The sequence below is a fragment of the Morus notabilis genome, unplaced genomic scaffold (genome assembly GCF_000414095.1).
Source record: "Morus notabilis unplaced genomic scaffold, ASM41409v2 Scaffold100, whole genome shotgun sequence".
Lineage (NCBI taxonomy): Eukaryota > Viridiplantae > Streptophyta > Magnoliopsida > Rosales > Moraceae > Morus > Morus notabilis.
The window spans coordinates 989,547-1,009,833 of record NW_010361820.1 but is presented as its reverse complement, the minus strand read 5'-3'; the positions used below and the strand labels follow the sequence as shown (position 1 = coordinate 1,009,833).

The 20,287-nt window shown below is 39.0% G+C and overlaps 1 protein-coding gene across 2 annotated transcripts in view; it reads right to left on the bottom strand.

The window, feature by feature from the left end:
- Positions 1 to 2,793: 2,793 nt before the first annotated feature.
- LOC21408348 (plant intracellular Ras-group-related LRR protein 6) overlaps positions 2,794 to 20,287 on the bottom strand; it is a 29,967-nt gene continuing 12,473 nt past the window's right edge. For both annotated transcript variants that reach the window (XM_024167307.1, XM_024167308.1), the window contains exons 19-21: positions 4,818 to 4,892; positions 4,128 to 4,183; positions 2,794 to 3,378 (exon numbers count right to left, since the gene is read on the bottom strand). In XM_024167307.1, the coding sequence (XP_024023075.1) occupies positions 3,303 to 3,378; positions 4,128 to 4,183; positions 4,818 to 4,892 (207 nt within the window). In that variant the 3' untranslated portion in view covers positions 2,794 to 3,302. The remainder of the gene's footprint in view (positions 3,379 to 4,127; positions 4,184 to 4,817; positions 4,893 to 20,287) is intronic.

The window sequence follows — 20,287 nt, the reverse complement described above, 5'->3', positions numbered from 1 at the left end:
AACCATGTGAACATAACTGTGTCAGGAAGATGTTTGTGTGAAGTATAATAACGTTTACACGAAGGCAGAATAGTTTAAAGACATCGTGTCTACTGGTCAGCCAGTAAAGTTTTTGTATTCTCACAATGGAAGGTTCAAAGGGTAACGCCTACCTATCCTTTGCAGGCATCGACCGCAGAACTCTATCACCGTGTCGAGTTTGTGTTTTTCTTGTCGTCGGTCAATTTTCATTCATGTGGGGGATTGTTGAAAAAATGACTTGTTAAGCCATTTTAAAAGCCCATTTTGAGGCCCATATTCGGATGGGGCCCAATAGGTTTTTGAGACGGGTCTCGATGGATTTGCGTTCTCCGTCGCGAAGAGATTGAAATCGAGTATTCAAACACTCAAAATGGTTTTAAGGTGAATGAGAAATTGACGGTCTAAGTGTGGTACTTGGAATGGTAAATGTAGAAGGAAAATTGCAAAAATCCCACATTGGCTAGGAGTGAAGCCAATGTGGTGTTTATAAGTGATTGCACTTTGAAGCCTAAGTAAGCATGTATATCAGAGACGCTCTCTCATGCACAGGGGGGGTGCAAATCATGATCCCGGTGGGTTGGGGGCCAATGTGTACACCTGTTACCTGCGGACACGAATGCCAGACCGGAAAACCCGCTCTGTGCAAGCTGACTTTTGCAATTTTTATTTTTTTTTACTCGGCCAAGACTTTCCAGATTCAGCCAAAACCGTTTGGAGCTTAATGGAGATTAAACAAGGCTTAATGGGATGCTTAATGCCGAATTTAATTGTGTTGTTAAAGCTGGTTATTGCATCAGTTTTTTCTTGAACTTGGATATGCTTTGTGGCTAGATTCATCATGGAAAATAAAAACGTTTTGCTCCATTATTTTGCAGAAATATGGCTGGAATAAATCTGGGATTTTACACCATAATGTCTTGGTATAACACCCAGATTTTGGAGCCTATATAAAGGCCAAACTCCACATTAACAAATCACACTTTTTCTAGCAATCTCTTCCTCTCTCTCGGTTTCTCTCTTGCTTCCAAAGTTGTGTGTTTTCTTTGTCTTGTTTAGTTCGGTTTTTAGTGATAGAGGAAAGATCAAGTTCTAATTCGCCAGACGGTTCCGAAAGTGCATCAAGCTACTGTCGTTGTCGTTGTATCCTGGGAGACGGACATCCAACGTAACCTCAAGCACACGCCGGAGGGGACGAATTTGTTTTAAGAAAAACGTGGTTCACGTTCCTCGACATTCATACAATTCTGAATTTAGTAGAAAGGTTGAATTTGCATTGTACAATTTCAGTTTTTCATTTCTCTATAATTTTGATCTTCTTTGTATTATCCTATTTCGGCTAACAAATAACACCTAATGACAACTAATGTACAAATCATGAAAATCAATCAGAATATTTGACGAATCTCAATAATTCCATACATGAAATCGGCCACTTTGACGAGATCTCCTAGCGTGCAGGCCATCCTGATAGGATCTCACTGCTCTAATGCTAGAAGAATGAGATCTTTTCGCCTGCCATGTGTCTTCTTACGATGGAACATCCTTATTAAGATGACACTTTCACTTACAAGAAAGAATTGATTGGCTAGTATTGTCCTAATCAGCGCCTACCCTAGTCGGCACAAGTATAAATGGCGCGGTGTGAAAGCAGACAAATTTTATGAGTATAGATTTTTACACATTACTCTTAATTTGAGATTTGAACCTTTTAATGTGCTTTCCCTTTAGTGGATAGTGAGTCACTTAAGAAACCACCCATCGACATTCTTTGCTTCCCTATTAGTAAAATGGTAAAAATCTAAACTCATGCACTCTTAGGGTAAGGTTAGTAATTTTTTAGTAGAAAAATGCTCAAAAACCCCACAAGAGCTAAGCACTACAACCAACAAAAAGTGAGACTCACCTACCATGTGGAAGTACTCACCTTCTATTAGTGTATGATGTTCAACACTAAAATGCCCTCTAACATTACTCTATTCAATGTTTAGTTATAGGTTTTCACCACAATCACCCCCTGCGAACTTATAGTAATTTAAATTACTCTCTAAATTTTTAATTTTGACAATCAACCCCCTCGAATTTGTAAAATTATTACAATGTAACTTATTTTACTAACTTTGCTCAAATTTTTTATTAGAGTTAAGGGATTAAAAGTTGAGGAATTGAAAATTTTGTGTTACAATTGAATTGGGATATTATAATTTTTCATCAAACGTGTTTTTTCGAAACTAATTTTCAATATCGTCGTCAAAATGAGACACGTTGCAACAATTATACAAGTTGAGAGAATAACTTGTCAAAACTAAAAATTCAAGGAGCAAATTGTTAAAGTCATACAAGTTTAGGGATAAATGTGTAAAATACTCATTTGGTTACTTTGACCCGCACATTGGCACGTGAGACTTCCCACCACGTGTCCCTTGATGGGTTCCCAAAAAAAACTGCTCAACAAATGTCACAAAATTTCATATTTCATGATCACATGAAGCAATGAGTTGTTTTTTCTATTTTTTAATTGATTCAATAATGTGGTTACTAAAAAAAATTTTGATTTTAACTTTTTTTTTAAAGTTGATTTTTCGTTCAGAGCGATAAAGCCACGTTAGGAAAAGAGAACTAAACAGTAAACATATTATAACCCATCATTTCACTATGTTTACATTTAGAACTAGGAATGAATACCTCATCTAAACATTAAATTATTATTTCATATAAAAAAAAAAGTTTAATCTCATTCAATCCAAACCAATATCTTGAGAACCAGCACGCGACGATTGGCATCGATAGCTCGGATACCTAAGCTACTTAAAAACCACATAATGGTACTATCAATTAGCATCTGTTTAGTTTCAAGAGATGTATAATTCACTAGAGAGTTTAAATTCGGAGTGAAGTTGTTAAATACATACACAAATCCTCTAACTTTGACCAAAATCGATCCTTTATCACTCAGGAGAGACAAAGTATAAAAAGGAGAAACCAAACAATAGCCCCCTTAATTAGATAAAAAAGAGAGCAGGAAAGAAAGAAAGTTATAAATCGAAAAAGCATTACTCGTGTGGACACAACAATAGCTAGCATGGGACTCCTTTAAGTCAAACTTTTTATTGTGAGACAATTCTATAGCGCGGCCATTGATGCAGGGAAAATAAGGATAATAAACAGCAACCAAAATTCATCTCACAAATGTCATACTCAAGTCATTGATGGAAGCATGTGGTATTCAAACGGAGATTTCGGAGATGAAATGTCAGATGTTCTCCAGAGCAAGGCACGAAAAACTACTGATCTGTGATTTTGTCCCTCAAATATTTCAAAACCGCCTTAGTTCCTCTATCTAAGATTGTCCTCCGGATGCTGCAAAATAAATAATAAGACACTAAGGACATGTGAAGTCATGGGAACCTCATCCCACAAGGCGAAAGTAAACAAACAATTCCATTTGCTTTGAATTCTACTCCTACAATTCTCATAATCTTTTCATTCCAAGTAAGAGCTGAATTTGGAAACCTTCCTCACATTCATTTTACCAACTAATTTCTGGTAAACATCTTCAAAAGTTATTTTGAATTACTTAGTTAATAATTGGCAGACTTTGGCACATTGCACTATCAGATAAGCCTATACGAAAATGCTAGTTCATTCTCCCAGTTAAACAAAGGCATTAAGTGTTTATTTTTTCTTTTTTCTTTTTTTCGTACACAATGTGTGATTCTTACATTCGTGGATATTCACATTAACACAAGGACATGTGCTGAAGATGCAGTCAACGAGTTTCGATTAGGGCCTGACTTGCAGAAAAGTTATACCTATAATTAGTTACCTTGTACTAATGTGCACAAATGAATTCATCCTAAAATAGCAATATCTCGAAAAAAAAAATACTAACGAATTGACAAACACAAGCTCTGCATACATATTATCCATGCATTTAAAGAGAGAATCGCTTGCAAGTTTCAACTAATTAATGAGTTCGACAGAGACAATAATGCAAATACTTCACCTTGTTTTCATTGGGAAAAAAAATAAAATAAAAACTAGCATACCCAAATTACAATATTAACACGCTTCTCGCAAAAACTAGTATTGGAAAGGTGAAGATGTACCTTCTCAATGGATTTCCATCAAGTCTCAAGACCTGTAGGCTCGGTTCAAGAAAACCCTGACCAAAAAAAAAAAAAGGGAACCATCATAGCTTTAGAATACTGTAACAAATAAAGTCCCTTGAAAAAAAAAAAATGTAACAAATAAAGTCTGGACAAACAACTCCTAGTGGCATATAAGTCATGGATTAATATAGTTGAGGAGCATTATTTCGCTTGGTTAGAGAACAAATTGTTTTTATTCCAGCAAAAAACAAACATAAATTTCTTATTTAGACTTTTACCCGGAAAAAAAATTGTATGAAAAATAAAAGAAACAAAAAGACAGAAAATAAATTATGCTTCTAGATATGATTATTCTTATCAAACAAAATAAATTATATATGATTATTTATCATCTTTCACATGACATAAGCCAACCACCACAAGACTATCAAAAAAACTAATATGGGTCAAATAGTGGTGTGGAGGAACAGCAGGACCAAATATCGGGTCCATCCCATTGTATCATGCTACATGAACACAAATAGCTTTACAAACCACAGGATTAGAGATATATTCTTATTTTTTATGACTCAATAATTAGAGATATACTGGCAACAATATGAAACCTCCAGTCTTTCTTCTTCTTTTTTTTTAGTCATGCAGTAAGATAAATCTACAAATACAATTTTGAAGGCTGCTCATGCTCACCAACTCTGGTGGAAGTGCCGATATGCTATTGTCTGATAGATCAAGCTCAGTGAGAGAAGTAGCATTTTTGAAACCCTGCCATTGATGCATCAATATTTTTTATAAGAAACGAGACTTTTATTTAAAAAAAAAAAAGTGAATAGGGAAAGAAAAGTGAATAGGAGTAGAAAAGTGAATAGGAGTAGAAAAGGGAACAAGTAGTCCACCAGCAACAAACAAAACAATGAAACATAAACAAAACTAATACACTGATAAAAAAAATAAAAATAAAATCTAAGGACATCCAAATGGAAAAAAGAATGAGGAAAAAATATTTTATTAATTCCAATAATTTACACAAGCCACTAAAGGGCTATATAGACAAGAGTTAGATAAACTCATTGGAGAAAAGAACTTATCCCTAATTCTATTGTTAGCCGATCACTATCTAGGAAATAGATAATCACATGATCCCTGGCCCTAGCCGGTCATAATCCTTAGGAGATAATACTTGCTTCTAGAAGATAATGTTAAAGATAATGCGGCTATTTCCCACACTCCCCCTCAAGTTGGTGAATAGGTGTCTCTCATTCCTAGCTTGGTTGTAATTTCTTGGAAGGTAGTACTATTAAGCCCTTTGGTGAAGATATTGGCTAGTTGATCTCCTGTGGGAACATATGGTGTGCAGATCAATCCACTATCTAGCTTCTCCTTGATGAAGTGTCGGTCCACCTCGACGTGTTTTGTTCGGTCGTGTTGCACTGGATTATGTGCAATGCTGATTGCTAATTTATTATCGCAGTAGAGTCTCATCGGCCTACTCCATTTAATCTTCAAGTCCTCCAATATGATCTTCAGCCATAACAATTCGCAGACTCCTTGTGCCATTGCCCTAAACTCAGCTTCTGCACTTGATCGAGCTACAACATTTTGTTTCTTACTTCTCCATGTCACCAAGTTGCCTCCAAGGAATGTACAATATCCGGAGATAGACCTTCGATCCATGGGAGATACTGCATAATCTGCATCCGTGTAAGCCTCAAGGACAAGTTTGGAGTTCCTCTTGAACATTATTCCCTTTCCTGGGTTAGCCTTTAGGTAATGAAGCACTCGGTAGGCTACTTGTAGATGGACCTCCTTGGGATTATACATGAATTGGCTGATGATGCTTACGGAATATGCTATGCCTGGCCGGGTGTGTGCAAGATAAATGAGTTTCCCAACTAGTCTTTGGTACATTTCTCTGTCTACTGTTTGATCACCTGTGGCTTCTCCAAGTTTATGGTTTGCCTCTATAGGAGTTGCGGCTGATTTACTAGCGAGAATTCATGTTTCTCCGAGAAGATACATGACATATTTCTGCTATGAAATGAAGATGCCATGTCTTGAATGTGCCACCTCAATCCCAAGAAAGCATTTCAACGTTCCTAATTCCTTAATCTCGAACTCTTTGATTAGGCGATGCTTCAAGGCTTGTTTCTCCCTCTCATCATTTCCTGCTACAATAATGTCGTCCACATAGACTATCATTTCCTGCTACTTTGGTGAATCTTCCAAACCAAGCACGGGGTGACTGTTTTAAACCGTACAATGCTTTCTTTAACTTGCATACTTTATCTTTTTCAACTCCTCCGAACCCCGGGGGAATGGTCATATAAATTTCCTCTTCCAAGTCCCCGTGAAGGAAGGCGTTCTTCACATCATACTGTTGTAGGTCCCAGTTATAATTGGCTGTCAATGACAATAAGATCCTCACTGTGTTCATTTTTGCGACTGGCGCGAAAGTCTCTTGATAATCCACCTCATATGTCTGAGTGTACCCTTTGGCAACGAGTCTTGCTTTGTAGCGCTCTAATGACCCATCTGCCTTGAATTTTAGAGAAAAGACCCATTTGCATCCCACTACTTTCTTTCCCCTCGGAAGGTCCACTATCTCCCATGTTCCGTTTTGTTGAAAGATTATAATAATTTGTAATTATTGTAATAGATAGGATTGTTTTCTCTATTTTAGGAAATAGCACAAATCTAATCATATCATATCAGATTTGATTAGGATATTTTCTTTAATAAGGGTATCAGATCCCACTGTTTGCTGGTGTATCCATCAACATTATTTGCTGATTCTAGCATATTAAAAGATTATGGTTGTACACGGATATTTTCAAGAAAAACAGAAGAGAAAAAAACCTCTGAGAATTAGGATTCTTTTCTCTAAACTCTCTTCAATTTCTTCAATTATTTTTCTCTCTTCTCACTCAAATAATCTTCATGGTATCAAAGCCTGTATTCTAATCCATATCATCTCCAATCTGTTAGTCGTCTCTATTCCTCTTTTATTTTCTGTTCAAACCTAAATGGTCAAATACGGAATGGCTTCATCAGCAACATCGGCAACATCCTCCACAACCATTTCTTCTGCTCGAGAGACTGGCAAGCCTAGCATCCCTGCAAACTCCGATTCCATGCTGTTGCCAATTACAAGTCACAAACTAACTGATCGGAATTATCTTCAATGGTCACAATCAATCATGCTTTTCATTTGTGGTAAAGGAAAAGATGATTACCTTACGGGAGGAACAACTGAACCAGCGCAGGATGATCCGAAACACAAGGTTTGGAAAACTGAAAATAGTATGGTCATGTCATGGTTATTAAATTCCATGACCAAGGAGATTAGTGAAGAGTTCTTGTTCTATGGCACGGCTTAAGAGATATGGGAGGCTGCTGATGCTTAATATTTTCGTATAATAAATTTCCGCAAGCGTACGGTGTCAAGTTTTGAGTATAGGGTGAGTTAGTATCGTTTCCACATGGATTGGGTTTAGAATTGCCGTTAAGTACCGCGATTATTGTAACTTCACTTTATCTAGGCAACCTAATAAGATGATAATTAAGAACAAAAACAAAATAAGTATAAAAATAAAAATAAAATATCTATACACAAATGGTCTAGGGACTTGATTTCGCTTTATTATTCCTATGTTCATCCTATTATGTAATCGCTAATCAATTCCGTTCAATTCATTAATCAAGGCTCTAATGTCACCTCGTAACCTCTCTCAAGTGCCTCACAAGGAACTATATTTAAATACCCAAAACAATATCCCTATTCGAAATGAATATTTAACACAAATTAAGCTTCGCCTTTAGAATTAAAAAATAAGAATATTGATTGCCTCCCGGCCTCACAACGACCTAAATCCTAATTTGATTATCTAACCGTTGATCTCCTCCCGGTCTCAAAACAACCTAGACTATGTTTCTCAAATCTAGATAAAGAACTTAATCTCTCCCGAGCATCAAATTCGCAATCTAAAAATCATCTAACTCATTGGCCACATATATTAGAAGCATTAAGCATAAAGAAACATAGATGAATTGAAAACGAAATTAAATTAACAATTAACAAAATATTCAAAACATAGTTCAAATAAAATTACATCAAGTCCTAGATTTAATGTCTAGCTCAACATGAAAAAATAGATGAAAGAGGATAAAACCCAATATCTATTGAAGAGCTTCCAAGGACCTCCAAGATGAAGGATTTCGGCCTCCTTTTGATGTTTTCTTCAGTTTTTCGGGGCTCCCCTTCTCAAGTGGCATCTCTTTCCTTTTATACTACTCAGTTTTGGAGCTAGGGTTTCATACGCGCGCTGCAGCCTGCGTGAAAACGCGCTGCAGCGCGCGTTTTTGGAAGAAGGATTTCGCTTGCAGGGGGCTGAGGCGCGCTGCAGTGCGCGGGGCAGGTATTTGGGCGCGCTGCCGCGCGCGGGCAGGCTAGGGCGCGCGGGGGCCAGGGCGCGGGCGCGCGCCCCATTCTGACTTGGCTTTCCTTTGCGCACTGTAGCCCGCTTTCTTGCATTCCAAAACCTCCTCTTTTGTGCCTTAAAATCCTCTTTCGCCTCTTGCCATTGATTCACAAGTTGGGCAAATATTTTTCTTTTCTTCATGCAAAATCATCCAAGTTCGCATTTATTTCTAATTCCTATAAAAAGCATACAAAAGACATTAAACTAACAATAATGCTTGAAAACTTACAAATATTTATCTTATCTACGAGAATTTCTGCTTCGCTGCGGCTGTACGACATGAGTTTAAGTATACCAAATAAAGGTCAAACCCCGCTGAAGCACTGTAAAAATGTTGACCACGATTTCTAGCGCTTTTCAAAAACCATTTGCTTGCAATGCCTTGAGTTTAGTTCTTGAGTTCGAGCCTTTCAAGTGAAGTATCCAGATTTACGTCTGAGTACTTAAAAGTACTTGATTTGTTGGTAGAAATACCCGTCATCAGCTGCCAAGGAAACATACTCCGACCACAACCGAGCCTGGCTTTCTCAAAAACTTCAAATGAGCCCGAACCTGAACCAATGACTTCAAATCAGGCCGAACCTGAACCAATTCCAGATAACCCTCCAATTGAAACTTTTCCAGAACCACCTCAGAACTTGCATGAAAAAGAGCTACATGTTTATACAAGGAGGAACAAGCCTCAAGAAAAGGAAGAAATTCCAATTCTTCCTGAGCAGAGTCATGAATCCAAACTCATTTCAGGAAATGAAGGTAACAATGTTGCTAATGAACCTGTTGACAATAACCTTGATGTGCCAATTGCCATAAGAAAAGGTGTTCGGGAATGTACAAGACATCCTATTCAGAGATTTGTGTCTTACGCTGGTTTATCTCCAGAATTCAAGGCGTTTACCACTAATCTAGTTGATATTGAGATTCCACATAACATTTATATTGCTCTTTGGCAAACCAGAGTGGAGGAAGGCAGTTGAAGCAGAAATGGAAGCACTTGAAAAGAATGGCACTTGGGAGCTGACAAAGCTACCACAGGGAAAACGTCCAGTTGGCTGCAAATGGATATTCACTGTCAAAGTCAAACCAGATGGGAGTCTAGACCATTACAAAGCAAGACTTGTTGCCAAAGGTTTCACGCAAACCTACGACATTGACTATCAAGAAACATTCTCACCAGTTGCAAAACTCAACACCATTCGTGTGCTTCTCTCCTTAGCCGCTAATAAGGACTGGTCATTGCATCAGTTCAATGTCAAAAATGCATTCCTTCATGGGGATTTAGAAGAGGAGGTGTTTATGGAAATTCTAGATGGATTTTGTGGAATTTCCCTCAAAGTTATCTAGAATTACATATAGGAGGAAATCATGGGATTAGAGAATCCGGATTCCTTAGGTTTAGGAGAAGATTATCCTTCCCTTATTTGTAGGGATTTGTTACCTTTATTAGTTATGTAAATCTTGTATATAAGTGTCTAAAGGTTACCGATTATTTCAATGAGAAAAATAGAAGATTATTTATTCCTTAAAATCTTCATGGTATCAAAACCGGTTCTCTGAAAAAAAAAAAACCCTAGTCTCCATTCTCATCCTGAAAAACCCTAGCCTCTATTCCCAGCCGTCCCTCATAGCCAAGCACAGCTATGGCATCCGAAACAACCAGCTCTCACTCTGAAGTTCCTTCTCATTCCGATCAAACATCTGCTCTTCAAAATTCTGGACATTCTGGAAATTCCGGAAATTCTGAAAATCTCTCACTCCTGATCACTAGCCACAAACTTAATGGGCAAAACTTCCTCCAATGGTCTCAATCAGTCCGGATGTTCATCTGTGGCAGAGGCAAAGAGGATTATCTAACAGGGGAGATTCTAATTCCGAAGAAGGATGATCCAGGTTACAAAAAGTGGAAGGCAAAAAATCATCAAATTATGTCCTGGCTCATCAATTCAATGAATGTTGATATTAGTGAGAATTTTCTTCTCTATGAGACTGCACAAGAAATTTGGGAAGCAGTAAGAGAGACTTACTCGAGTTCTGAAAATATATCGGAGCTATTCGCAATTGAGTTCATCCTTCACTATCTACAGCAGGGAGATCTCGTTGTAACACAATACTTCCAACACACTCACCCGTCACTGGCAGCAACTAGACATGTTTGAAAGCCATGGATGGAAGTGCCCTGAAGACAATGTCCTGTATCAGAAAATAGTGGAGCAGAAGAGGACATTTAAGTTTTTACTGGGTTTAAACAAGAACCTAGATGAAGTTAGAGGCAGAGTGATGGGAACTAAGCCTCTTCCGAGCCTACGAGAAGCCTTCTCTGAAGTTCGCCGTGAGGAAAGCGGGAAAAAGGTCATGATGGGTGGTCAACATTCATCTCCAACGTTGGAAGGATCTGCCCTTGCTGCCCGTGGCTTACGTCCTCAAAATTAGCATGACTCTCGACAACAAAGGAAGGGAAGAGCATGGTGCGATCACTGTGCTAAACCTGGCCACACCAAGGATACGTGTTGGAAGATACATGGCAAACCTATTGACTAGAAGCCATCAAAATCAGGACAGCCGTGCAAATTCAGCCACCACAGCCGAGGAAAAGCCAGTCGCTGCCGAGTCAAGTCCCTTCACTAAGGAACAACTCGACGCACTCCAAAAAATTCTAAGCAGTTCACTCTCGCAGCACGTTGCTCCTACCCCGTCCACTAGCATGCATGCACAAGCAGGTAATTCACAATCTGCATTCTCTGTGCGCTAAACGTTCAAGATATTGGATTATTGATTCAGGGGCGTCCGACCATATGACGGGAGATGGGTCTCTCTTTCATGAATATCAACCGAGTCACACCAATCTCACAGTTCGCATTGCCGATGGTTCTTTATCTAAGGTGGCAAGGATTGGCTCAATTCGACTCTCACCGAAAATCATTCTCAAATCCGTGCTTCATGTCCCTAAACTCGATTGCAACTTAATGTCCATCAGTAAGTTGACTCGTGATTATCATTGTGTTACTAAATTTCTCCCAAATGTGTTTTTCAGGAATTGGGTTCGAGGAAGAGGATTGGCAGTGCTAAGATGTGCTCGGGACTCTATCTCTTCAAGACATCTCAACTTGGAGAAGCTTTAGTTGGAAGCAAAAACTTTCCTACAAATCAGTCAATTAGTAATTTCAGTCCTAAGTATGTTTTCAATTCTAGTGTCAATAAAGATAGTGAAGTCATGTTATGGCACTATCGATTAGGTCATCCAAACTTTATGTATCTTGAAAGGTTATTCCCTCATTTATTCATCAATAAAAAGTCAAAATTTTTTAACTGTGAGATCTGTCAACTTGCAAAACACACGTTCTATTTATCCAAGTGTGCCCTATTGTCCATCAAAACCATTTGCATTGATTCACAGTGATATTTGGGGACCCGCTCGAATAAAAAATATTAATGGGGCACGGTGGTTTGTGACCTTTGTGGATGATCATACCCGACTCACTTGGGTTTTCCTTATGAAAGAAAATTCAGAAGTTGATAGAATATTCCGAGCACTCAACTCCATGGTCCAAAGATAGTTCAATACTAAAATCCAAATTCTTAAGTCTGACAATGCTAGGGAATATTTCTATTCAGTTCTAGGCAACTACTTGTCCCAACAGGGGATTGTCCAAATGAGTTCATGTGTCAATACACCCCAGCAAAATGGTGTGGCTGAGAGGAAAAACCGTCACCTGTTAGAAGTAGCCCGATCTCTTATGTTTTCTACTGGTGTTCCAAAATATCTTTGGAGGGAAGCCATTCGTACTTCTGCATATCTCATCAATAGGATGCCATCTCGTGTTCTAAAATTTAGAACACCACGTCAAGCCCTCATTAAAATCTACCCTCATGCTCGGGTTCTCTCCTCCGATCTTCCCTTCAAAATTTTTGGGTGTTATGCATTCGTCCATATATACCCCCAAAACAGGAGTAAACTTGATCCAAAGTTCATAAAATGTGTCTTCCTCGGTTATTCCACAAATAAGAAAGGTTATAAGTGTTTTTGTCCCAGCACAGGAAGAGTTTATGACACAATGGATGTGACTTTCTTTGAAAAAACTCCTTATTTCTCCAAAACTGAAATTCAGGGGGAGAATACTCGGAAAGAACTTCAGCTTTGGAGTTGGGATTCTTTGCTAGAACAGCCGGAAATTAGTCCAAATATACAGCCACAAAATGCCGAGTCTAGCCCTATGTCCAGTCCAGTCCAGGTACCATCAAATCAGCCAGAAACGTCTCCATCCAGTCCAGTCCTTGTACCTGAAGCTTCGGCTAATCCTCCCAATATTCTTTCTTTGAGTCTGTCATGTCCTCTGCCAGCAACTAAAGAACTTCAAGTATACACCAAGAAGAAAAAGCAACCTCAGGGGGAGATTGAGAACTTGGCACATCTCATACCTGTCCAAGAGTCTGAACTGGATCCAATGACTGCAGAAAACTAGCACAGGAGGTGGAAATGAGCCGAAACAAAAAGGATCACATGAGACTCAAATTACAGATGATTTGGGACTGCCCATTGCCGTAAGGAAAGATACTCGAACCTGTACTCAACATCCAATCAAGAATTTTATATCATATGCAGGTCTCTCTCCATCCTATCAAGCCTTTACTTCAGGGCTGGATAATGTGCAAATTCCAGCAAACATTCAAGAGGATCTGAGTCACCCAGGTTGGAAACAAGCAGTCCAAGAGGAGATCATGGCCTTGAAAAGGAATGGAACATGGACTATTACTGAACTCCCGCCAAGAAAGAAAAAGGTGAGTTGTAAATGGGTCTTTACCGTGAAGCACAAAGCAGATGGAATAATTGAGAGGCTTAAGGCTCGGTTAGTAGCAAGGGGCTTTACTCAATCCTATGGGGTTGATTACCAGGAGACTTTTTCTCCTATTGCAAAGCTTAACACCATTCGAATACTCCTCTCATTAGCAGCCAACTTGGACTGGCAACTTCATCAGCTTGATATAAAGAACGCCTTCCTTAACGAAGATCTCGAAGAGGAAGTTTACATGGAGATTCCTTCAGGTCTACAAATAAGCAACAGCAACAATAAGGTGTGCAGGTTATTGAAGTCTCTATATGGACTTAAGCAATCCCCACGAGCGTGGTTTGGTAGATTCTCAAGGTTTGTAAAGGAACACGGATTTATTCAATGTCAAGCTGATCACACACTCTTTGTAAAGCGCTCTTCCAAGGGAAAAGTAGCTATTCTCATTGTGTATGTTGATGACATCATTCTAACCGGAGAATACGAGGAAGAGTTACTGAAGATTAAAAGATTCTTAGCTAAAGAATTTGAAGTAAAAGATCTTGGTCCTCTACGGTACTTCCTAGGCATGGAAGTGGCTTAATCAAAAATGGGAATAGTGGTCTCTCAGTGCAAATACACCCTGGATTTACTTAAAGAAACCGGCATGCTAGGATGTAAACCTGCAAGCACCCCTATGGCCTCTACAAAGAAGTTAGGGTATGAAGAGGAAGGAACTCCAGTAGACAAAGGAAGATATCAGCGTCTAGTAGGGAAGCTGATTTATCTCTCCCATACCCGGCCTGACATTAGTTTTGCAGTGAGTGTCGTAAGTCAGTTTATGAACCATCCAATGGAGGAACACATGGAAGCCGTGTACAGAATTCTCAGGTATCTAAAGATGACCCCTGGAAAAGGGTTATTGTTTAAGAAAAACGATTGCAAAAATATTGCTCTATACTCCAATGCAGACTGGGCAGGAAGCCAGGTCGACAAGAGGTCAACCACAGGGTATTGCTCTTTAGTCTGGGGGAATCTTGTAACATGGAGAAGTAAGAAACAGACTGTGGTTTCCAGAAGCAGTGCAGAGGCTGAACTAAGAGCCTTAGCAGTAACAATCTGTGAAGGAATATGGATCAGGAGAGTTATGACCGAGTTGGGGTTGGAGTTTGAGAAGTCGGTGACACTTAAGTGCGATAATCAGGCTACTATTAGTATCGCAAAGGACCCAATTCATCACGACAGAACGAAACATGTGGAGATAGATCGACATTTTATAGCAGAGAAGATTGAGAACTTAGACGTGCAGCTGATCTACACTCCTACCCGGGAACAACTGGCAGACATCTTGACAAAGGCGCTCCCAGGACCTAACTTTGAGGAACTATGCAACAAGTTAGGCATGTACAATATGCACAACCCAACTTGAGGGGGAGTGTGGAATTTCCCTCAAAGTTATCTAGAATTACATATAGGAGGAAATCATGGGATTAGAGAATCCGGATTCCTTAGGTTTAGGAGAAGATTATCCTTCCCTTATTTGTAGGGATTTGTTACCTTTATTAGTTATGTAAATCTTGTATATAAGTGTGTGAAGGTTACCGATTATTTCAATGAGAAAAATAGAAGATTATTTCTTCCTCAAAATCTTCAGATTTCAAACAAGAGCTAATGTCAACAAAGTGTGCAGGCTTCGAAAGTCGCTCTATGGACTCAAACAATCTCCGCGAGCGTGGTTTGACAGGTTCACAAAAGTGGTTAAGGAACAAGGATATTCTCAAGGACACTTTGATCACACACTATTCATAAAATTTGCAGACGATGAAAAGGTGGCAATTCTCATTGTGTATTTTGATGATATTGTTGTGATAGGAGACTTTAAGGAAAAAATAATCAGATTGAGAGAAGTCTTATCAAGAGAATTCGAGATCAAAGACCGTGGAAACTTCAAATATTTCCTTGGTATGGAGATAGCCCGATCTAAGAAAGGGATAGTAGTCTCTCAACAAAAATATGATCTGGATATACTCAAAGAAACTGGGATGTTAGGATGCAAGCCTGCAGATACTCCAATGGATCCAAATAAAAAACTTGGGGTCAATGAAAATTGTCCTCCAGTCGAGACAGGAAGGTATCAATGCCTGGTTGGGAGACTCATTTATCTTTCGCACACACGACCTGACATAGCCTTCTCAGTAAGTGTGGTCAGTCAATTCATGAACAAACCTAATGAAGAACATTTAGAAGCAGTGTCCAGAATTCTTCGTTACTTGAAGATGACTCCAGGGAAAGGAATGTTCTTCAAAAAGGGGTCAAATCGAATGATATAAGTCTTTACAGATGCAGACTGGGCAGGCTCAATCATTGACAGAAGATCCACAATAGGTTACTGTTCTTATGTGTAGGGCAATCTTGTCACATGGCGAAGTAAAAAACAGTCAATTGTTGCAAGAAGTAGTGCAGCAGCAGAATTTCGCACACTTGCTCAAGGAATCTGTGAAGGGATGTGGCTAAACAGACTACTGAAGGAACTCAGAGTCCTTACAAAAGAACCCATGTTGGTATTATGTGATAACCAAGCAGCAATAAGCATTGCTAAAATCCTGTTCATCACGATAGAACCAAACATGTGGAGCTAGACCAACATTTCATTAAAGAAAAAATTGAAGAAGGGATTCTGAATCTAAATCATGTGTCAACTCATCAACAAGTGGCGGATGTCTTGACAAAAGGACTTGCTCGAGCAAAGTTTGAGGAGCTAAATTCCAAGCTTGGAATGATCAACATATATTCCAAGCTTGAGGGGGAGTGTTGAAAGATTATAATAATCTGTAATTGTGGTAATAGATAGGACTGTTTTCTCTATTTTAGGAAATAGCACAAATATGATCATATCATATCAGATTTGATTAGGATATTTTCTTTAATAAGGGTATCGGATCCCACTGTTTGCTAGTGTATCAATCAGCATTATTTGCTGATTCTAGCCGATTAAAAGGCTATGGCTGTACACGGATATTTTCAAGAAAAACAAAAGAGAAAAAAACCTCTGAGAATTATGATTCTTTTCTCTAAACTCTTCAATTTCTTCAATTATTTTTCTCTCTTCTCACTCAAATAATCTTAACGTTTTTTTCCAGAGCATCCATTTTCACTCCCATAGCTTTTCGCCATTCTTCCTTCGATAATGCCTCAGACAAAGTGTTTGGAATGGCAATTTCATTTAGACTCGTAGAAAGCTTTTATGTGATGGTGAAAACCTCTCAAAGGATACAAAATGAGATAGTGGGTATAATGGCCTCTTGGTACATTTGCGGGTTCCTTTCCTTATAGCTATTGGCAATTCTTGGTTAAGTGTTTGAAGGTGGGTGCTCTACCAGTAAAGGCAAAGTAGGTTTAGAAACTGTTACCTCATTCTCAAGAGTCGGGTTGGAGATTTGGACTTGTGTAGATTCAAAGGCTGGGCCCCGTTTCCTTGAGTACGTCTTTCCTTTTCCAAAGCATATATGATCAAGAGTCTTATCCTATATAGGAGACAAGTCTTATCCTATATAGGAGACACAAATGGTACTGGGGAGGCTGTGGTAGATTTTGAGGGTGTTGCGGATTCCACAGGTTTAGGAGTGGGAGGATGGGATGATGAAGAAGAGGATGGTAGATCAAGAAGGAAAGAATCCTTATCTTCTATAATAGAAGGCTCCCCCTGAAGATAAGGTTGAGCAAAATATGGTTTCTCTTCTGCAAATGTGACATCGGCCGAGACAAAGAGCTTTTTGGTGGGTGGATATTAGGAACCTAGGTTTTCCACAGTCAAACAGCCAAACATACACATATCAATCCTGAAATTGACAAGGAATTGAATAGAAATAAGGGAATTCTTTTATTGAAAACCACGAGCCAATCTCCAATTACACTACTAAACGGAAAAGTAAAGGATAGAACGGAGAATTCGAGTACTCCGGGGACTCTTAATTTGGTGGTATTCAAGAGACCACCGCTCTCCCTAATCTCAGTCTCCCAAAACTCTCAAAATCACAACATACCTCTAGTGAGCTACTAAGCTCTTTATTTATACTAATTCCTACTAACTCTATCAACCCACTAACCAAACAAGTTCCCAAATTAACGGATCCTAACAGTGGATGACAGCATTTGTACCCTTTTTCTATGGAAGAGTATCCTACAAAGACACATTTGACAGCTCTAGGATCCAATTTTCCCCGATTGTTACTGTGGACATGAACAAATGAAGTGCACCCAAAAATTATAAGTATAAGGTTGTTGGTTGTATTAATGTCAGGATAGAATTTAGAAAGGGCTTTTATTGGACATTATGACCCTAAACCCTTCAAGGAATTCGGTTTATGATATAGGCAGCAGTAAGAACGGCTTCCCCCCAATAGTGTTTTGGTACGTTTTGATGAAACAAGAGTGCTCGGGTAGTGTTTAGGAGGTGACCATTTTTTCTTTTTGCAACCCCGTTTTGTTGTGGAGTTTTTACGCAAGATGACTCATGGATGATTCCTTCTTTTTGGAAAAAAGGAGACAATAACTGATTAAAGTAGTCTTTTGCGTTGTCAGACCTATAGGTTTCAGGGCAGAAAAGAAAGTATTTCTCGTTGATTATTTTCTGTACAAGGGTTACAATATTTATAGGAAAACCATCCCACTGAATAGGGAAAGTAAATCCCTTGATTGAGGGAGATCCTTATCTTAAAGAATCTCTTTAAAAATTGAAAGAATAAACTACTTTTCTAATTTATCTCTATGCCTTTATTAACCGGATTGATATATATCCGGTCCATGACTTTAGTCTACTTTCCTAATTTCTACACTCCCCCTCAAGTTGGTACATAGATATCTGTCATGTCCAACTTGCTAATGAGAAACTCGAAGTTTGGTTTGAACAATCCTTTAGTAAGAACATCAGCCACTTGTTGTGAGGTTGGAACAAATGGCATACAGATGGCTCCAACTTCAATCTTTTTCTTTATAAAGTGCCGATCAATCTCAACATGTTTTGTTCTGTCATGTTGGACTGCATTGTGGGCAATGCTAATTGCTGCCTTGTTGTCACAATACAGCTTCATAGGCATAATCACAGGTCTTCTCAGTTCCTCCAGAATCCGTTTGAGCCATATCATCTCACAGATTCCTTGTGCCATTGATCTATATTTTGCTTCTGCACTACTTCGGGCCACTACGTTTTGTTTCTTACTCCTCCACGTTACTAAGTTTCCCCACACAAACGTACAATAGCCAGATGTGGATCTTCTATCTTAAGTAGACCCTGCTCAATCTTCATCTATATAAACTTCAATACCTCGTTGTTCATTCTTCTCAAAAAACAGTCATTTTCCCGGTGAATTCTTTAAGTACCTTAGGATGCGGTAGGCTGCTTCTAGATGTTCTTCATGAGGAGAGTGCATGAACAAGCTTACTAGGCTGACAGCGAATGTTATGTCTGGTCATGTATGTGACAGGTAGATTAGCTTCCCAACTAGTTTCTGGTATTGTGCCGTATCCACTGGTCTTCCCTCTTTGTTTCCAAACTTTTGATTTGGATCAATTGGCGTTTCTGCAGGACGACATCCACTCATCCCTGTCTCTTTAAGTAGATCAATCACGTACTTCCTTTGTGAAACTGCAATCCCCTTTCTTGATCAGGCTACTTCCATACCAAGGAAATACTTTAGTGAGCCTAGATCTTTAATCTCGAATTCAAAAGCCAGACTCTGCTTTAGGCGATTCATCTCAGCAGTCTCATCCCCAGTAAGAATGATGTCATCAACATATACTATAAGGACAGCTACCTTCCCATTAGAGTGCCTTGTAAACATAGTAAGGTCTGCTTGCCCCTGGTCATATCCTTGTCTCTTCACAAACTGAGTAAATCTCTCGAACCACGCTCTTGGAGATTGTTTTAAACCATATAAAGACTTTTTCAGCTTGCATACCCGGTTTTCATATTTTTCCTCAAACCCTGGAGATGGATCCATGTAGACTTCTTCATCCAGATCGCCATTAGGAAAAGCATTCTTCACATCTAGTTGTCGTAGTGGCCAGTCTAAGTTACCTGCGAGTGTTAGGAGTACCCTGATAGTATTGAGCTTTGCCACTAGAGCAAAAGTTTCAAGGTAGTCAATCCCATACGTTTGAGTAAACCCTTTGGCTACTAAACGTGCTTTGTATCTCTCCAAAGATCCATCTGATCTGTATTTTTGTTGTGAACACCCATTTGCAGCCAACAATCTTCTTTTCTTTCGGCAGTTCTGTCACTTCCCAAGTTCCATTCTTTTCAAGGGCCTTCATTTCTTTGAGAACAACCTCCTTCCATTCAGGAACCTTTAGAGCATCCTACACATTCTTTGGAGTCTCCACACTAGACAACTGAGAGGTAAACGCAGAAAAAACGGGTGACAGGTTTTTGTAGGACACAAAGCTAGACATGGGATACTTTACACAACTTCTGACCCCTTTGCGTTTAGCAATAGGGAGATCAGGCTCAGGTATATTGGACTCGGATTCGGGATTAGACAAGTTTGTGTGGATAGGTACTGTGTGAGGATTACCTGGAGCAGAGTTGGGGATGTCCTATGATGAAGGATCCGGACTAATCTGTGGTTCAGGCTCTTGGCATTGTTGGTTAGTTTTAGTCTCTACTCCTTGCTTCCGGTTCTTCCTCCTGTAAACCAGCAGTTTTTTTGTTCCTGTTTGTTCCCTATTTGCATCTTTATTAATGTTATGAGATGACTCGATAGACTCAGAGTTCAAGTTTTCATTATTCAAGTCACTCAACTCCATATTTATTAGGAAATTTGGGCTCACAGTTTTAGATGGGACAGTTGCAGTTTCTATTTCAAAGTTTGAATCTTCATTTACTCTCTCCCCCTGAAGATGAGTGCCAAAAAATGGTTGAGAC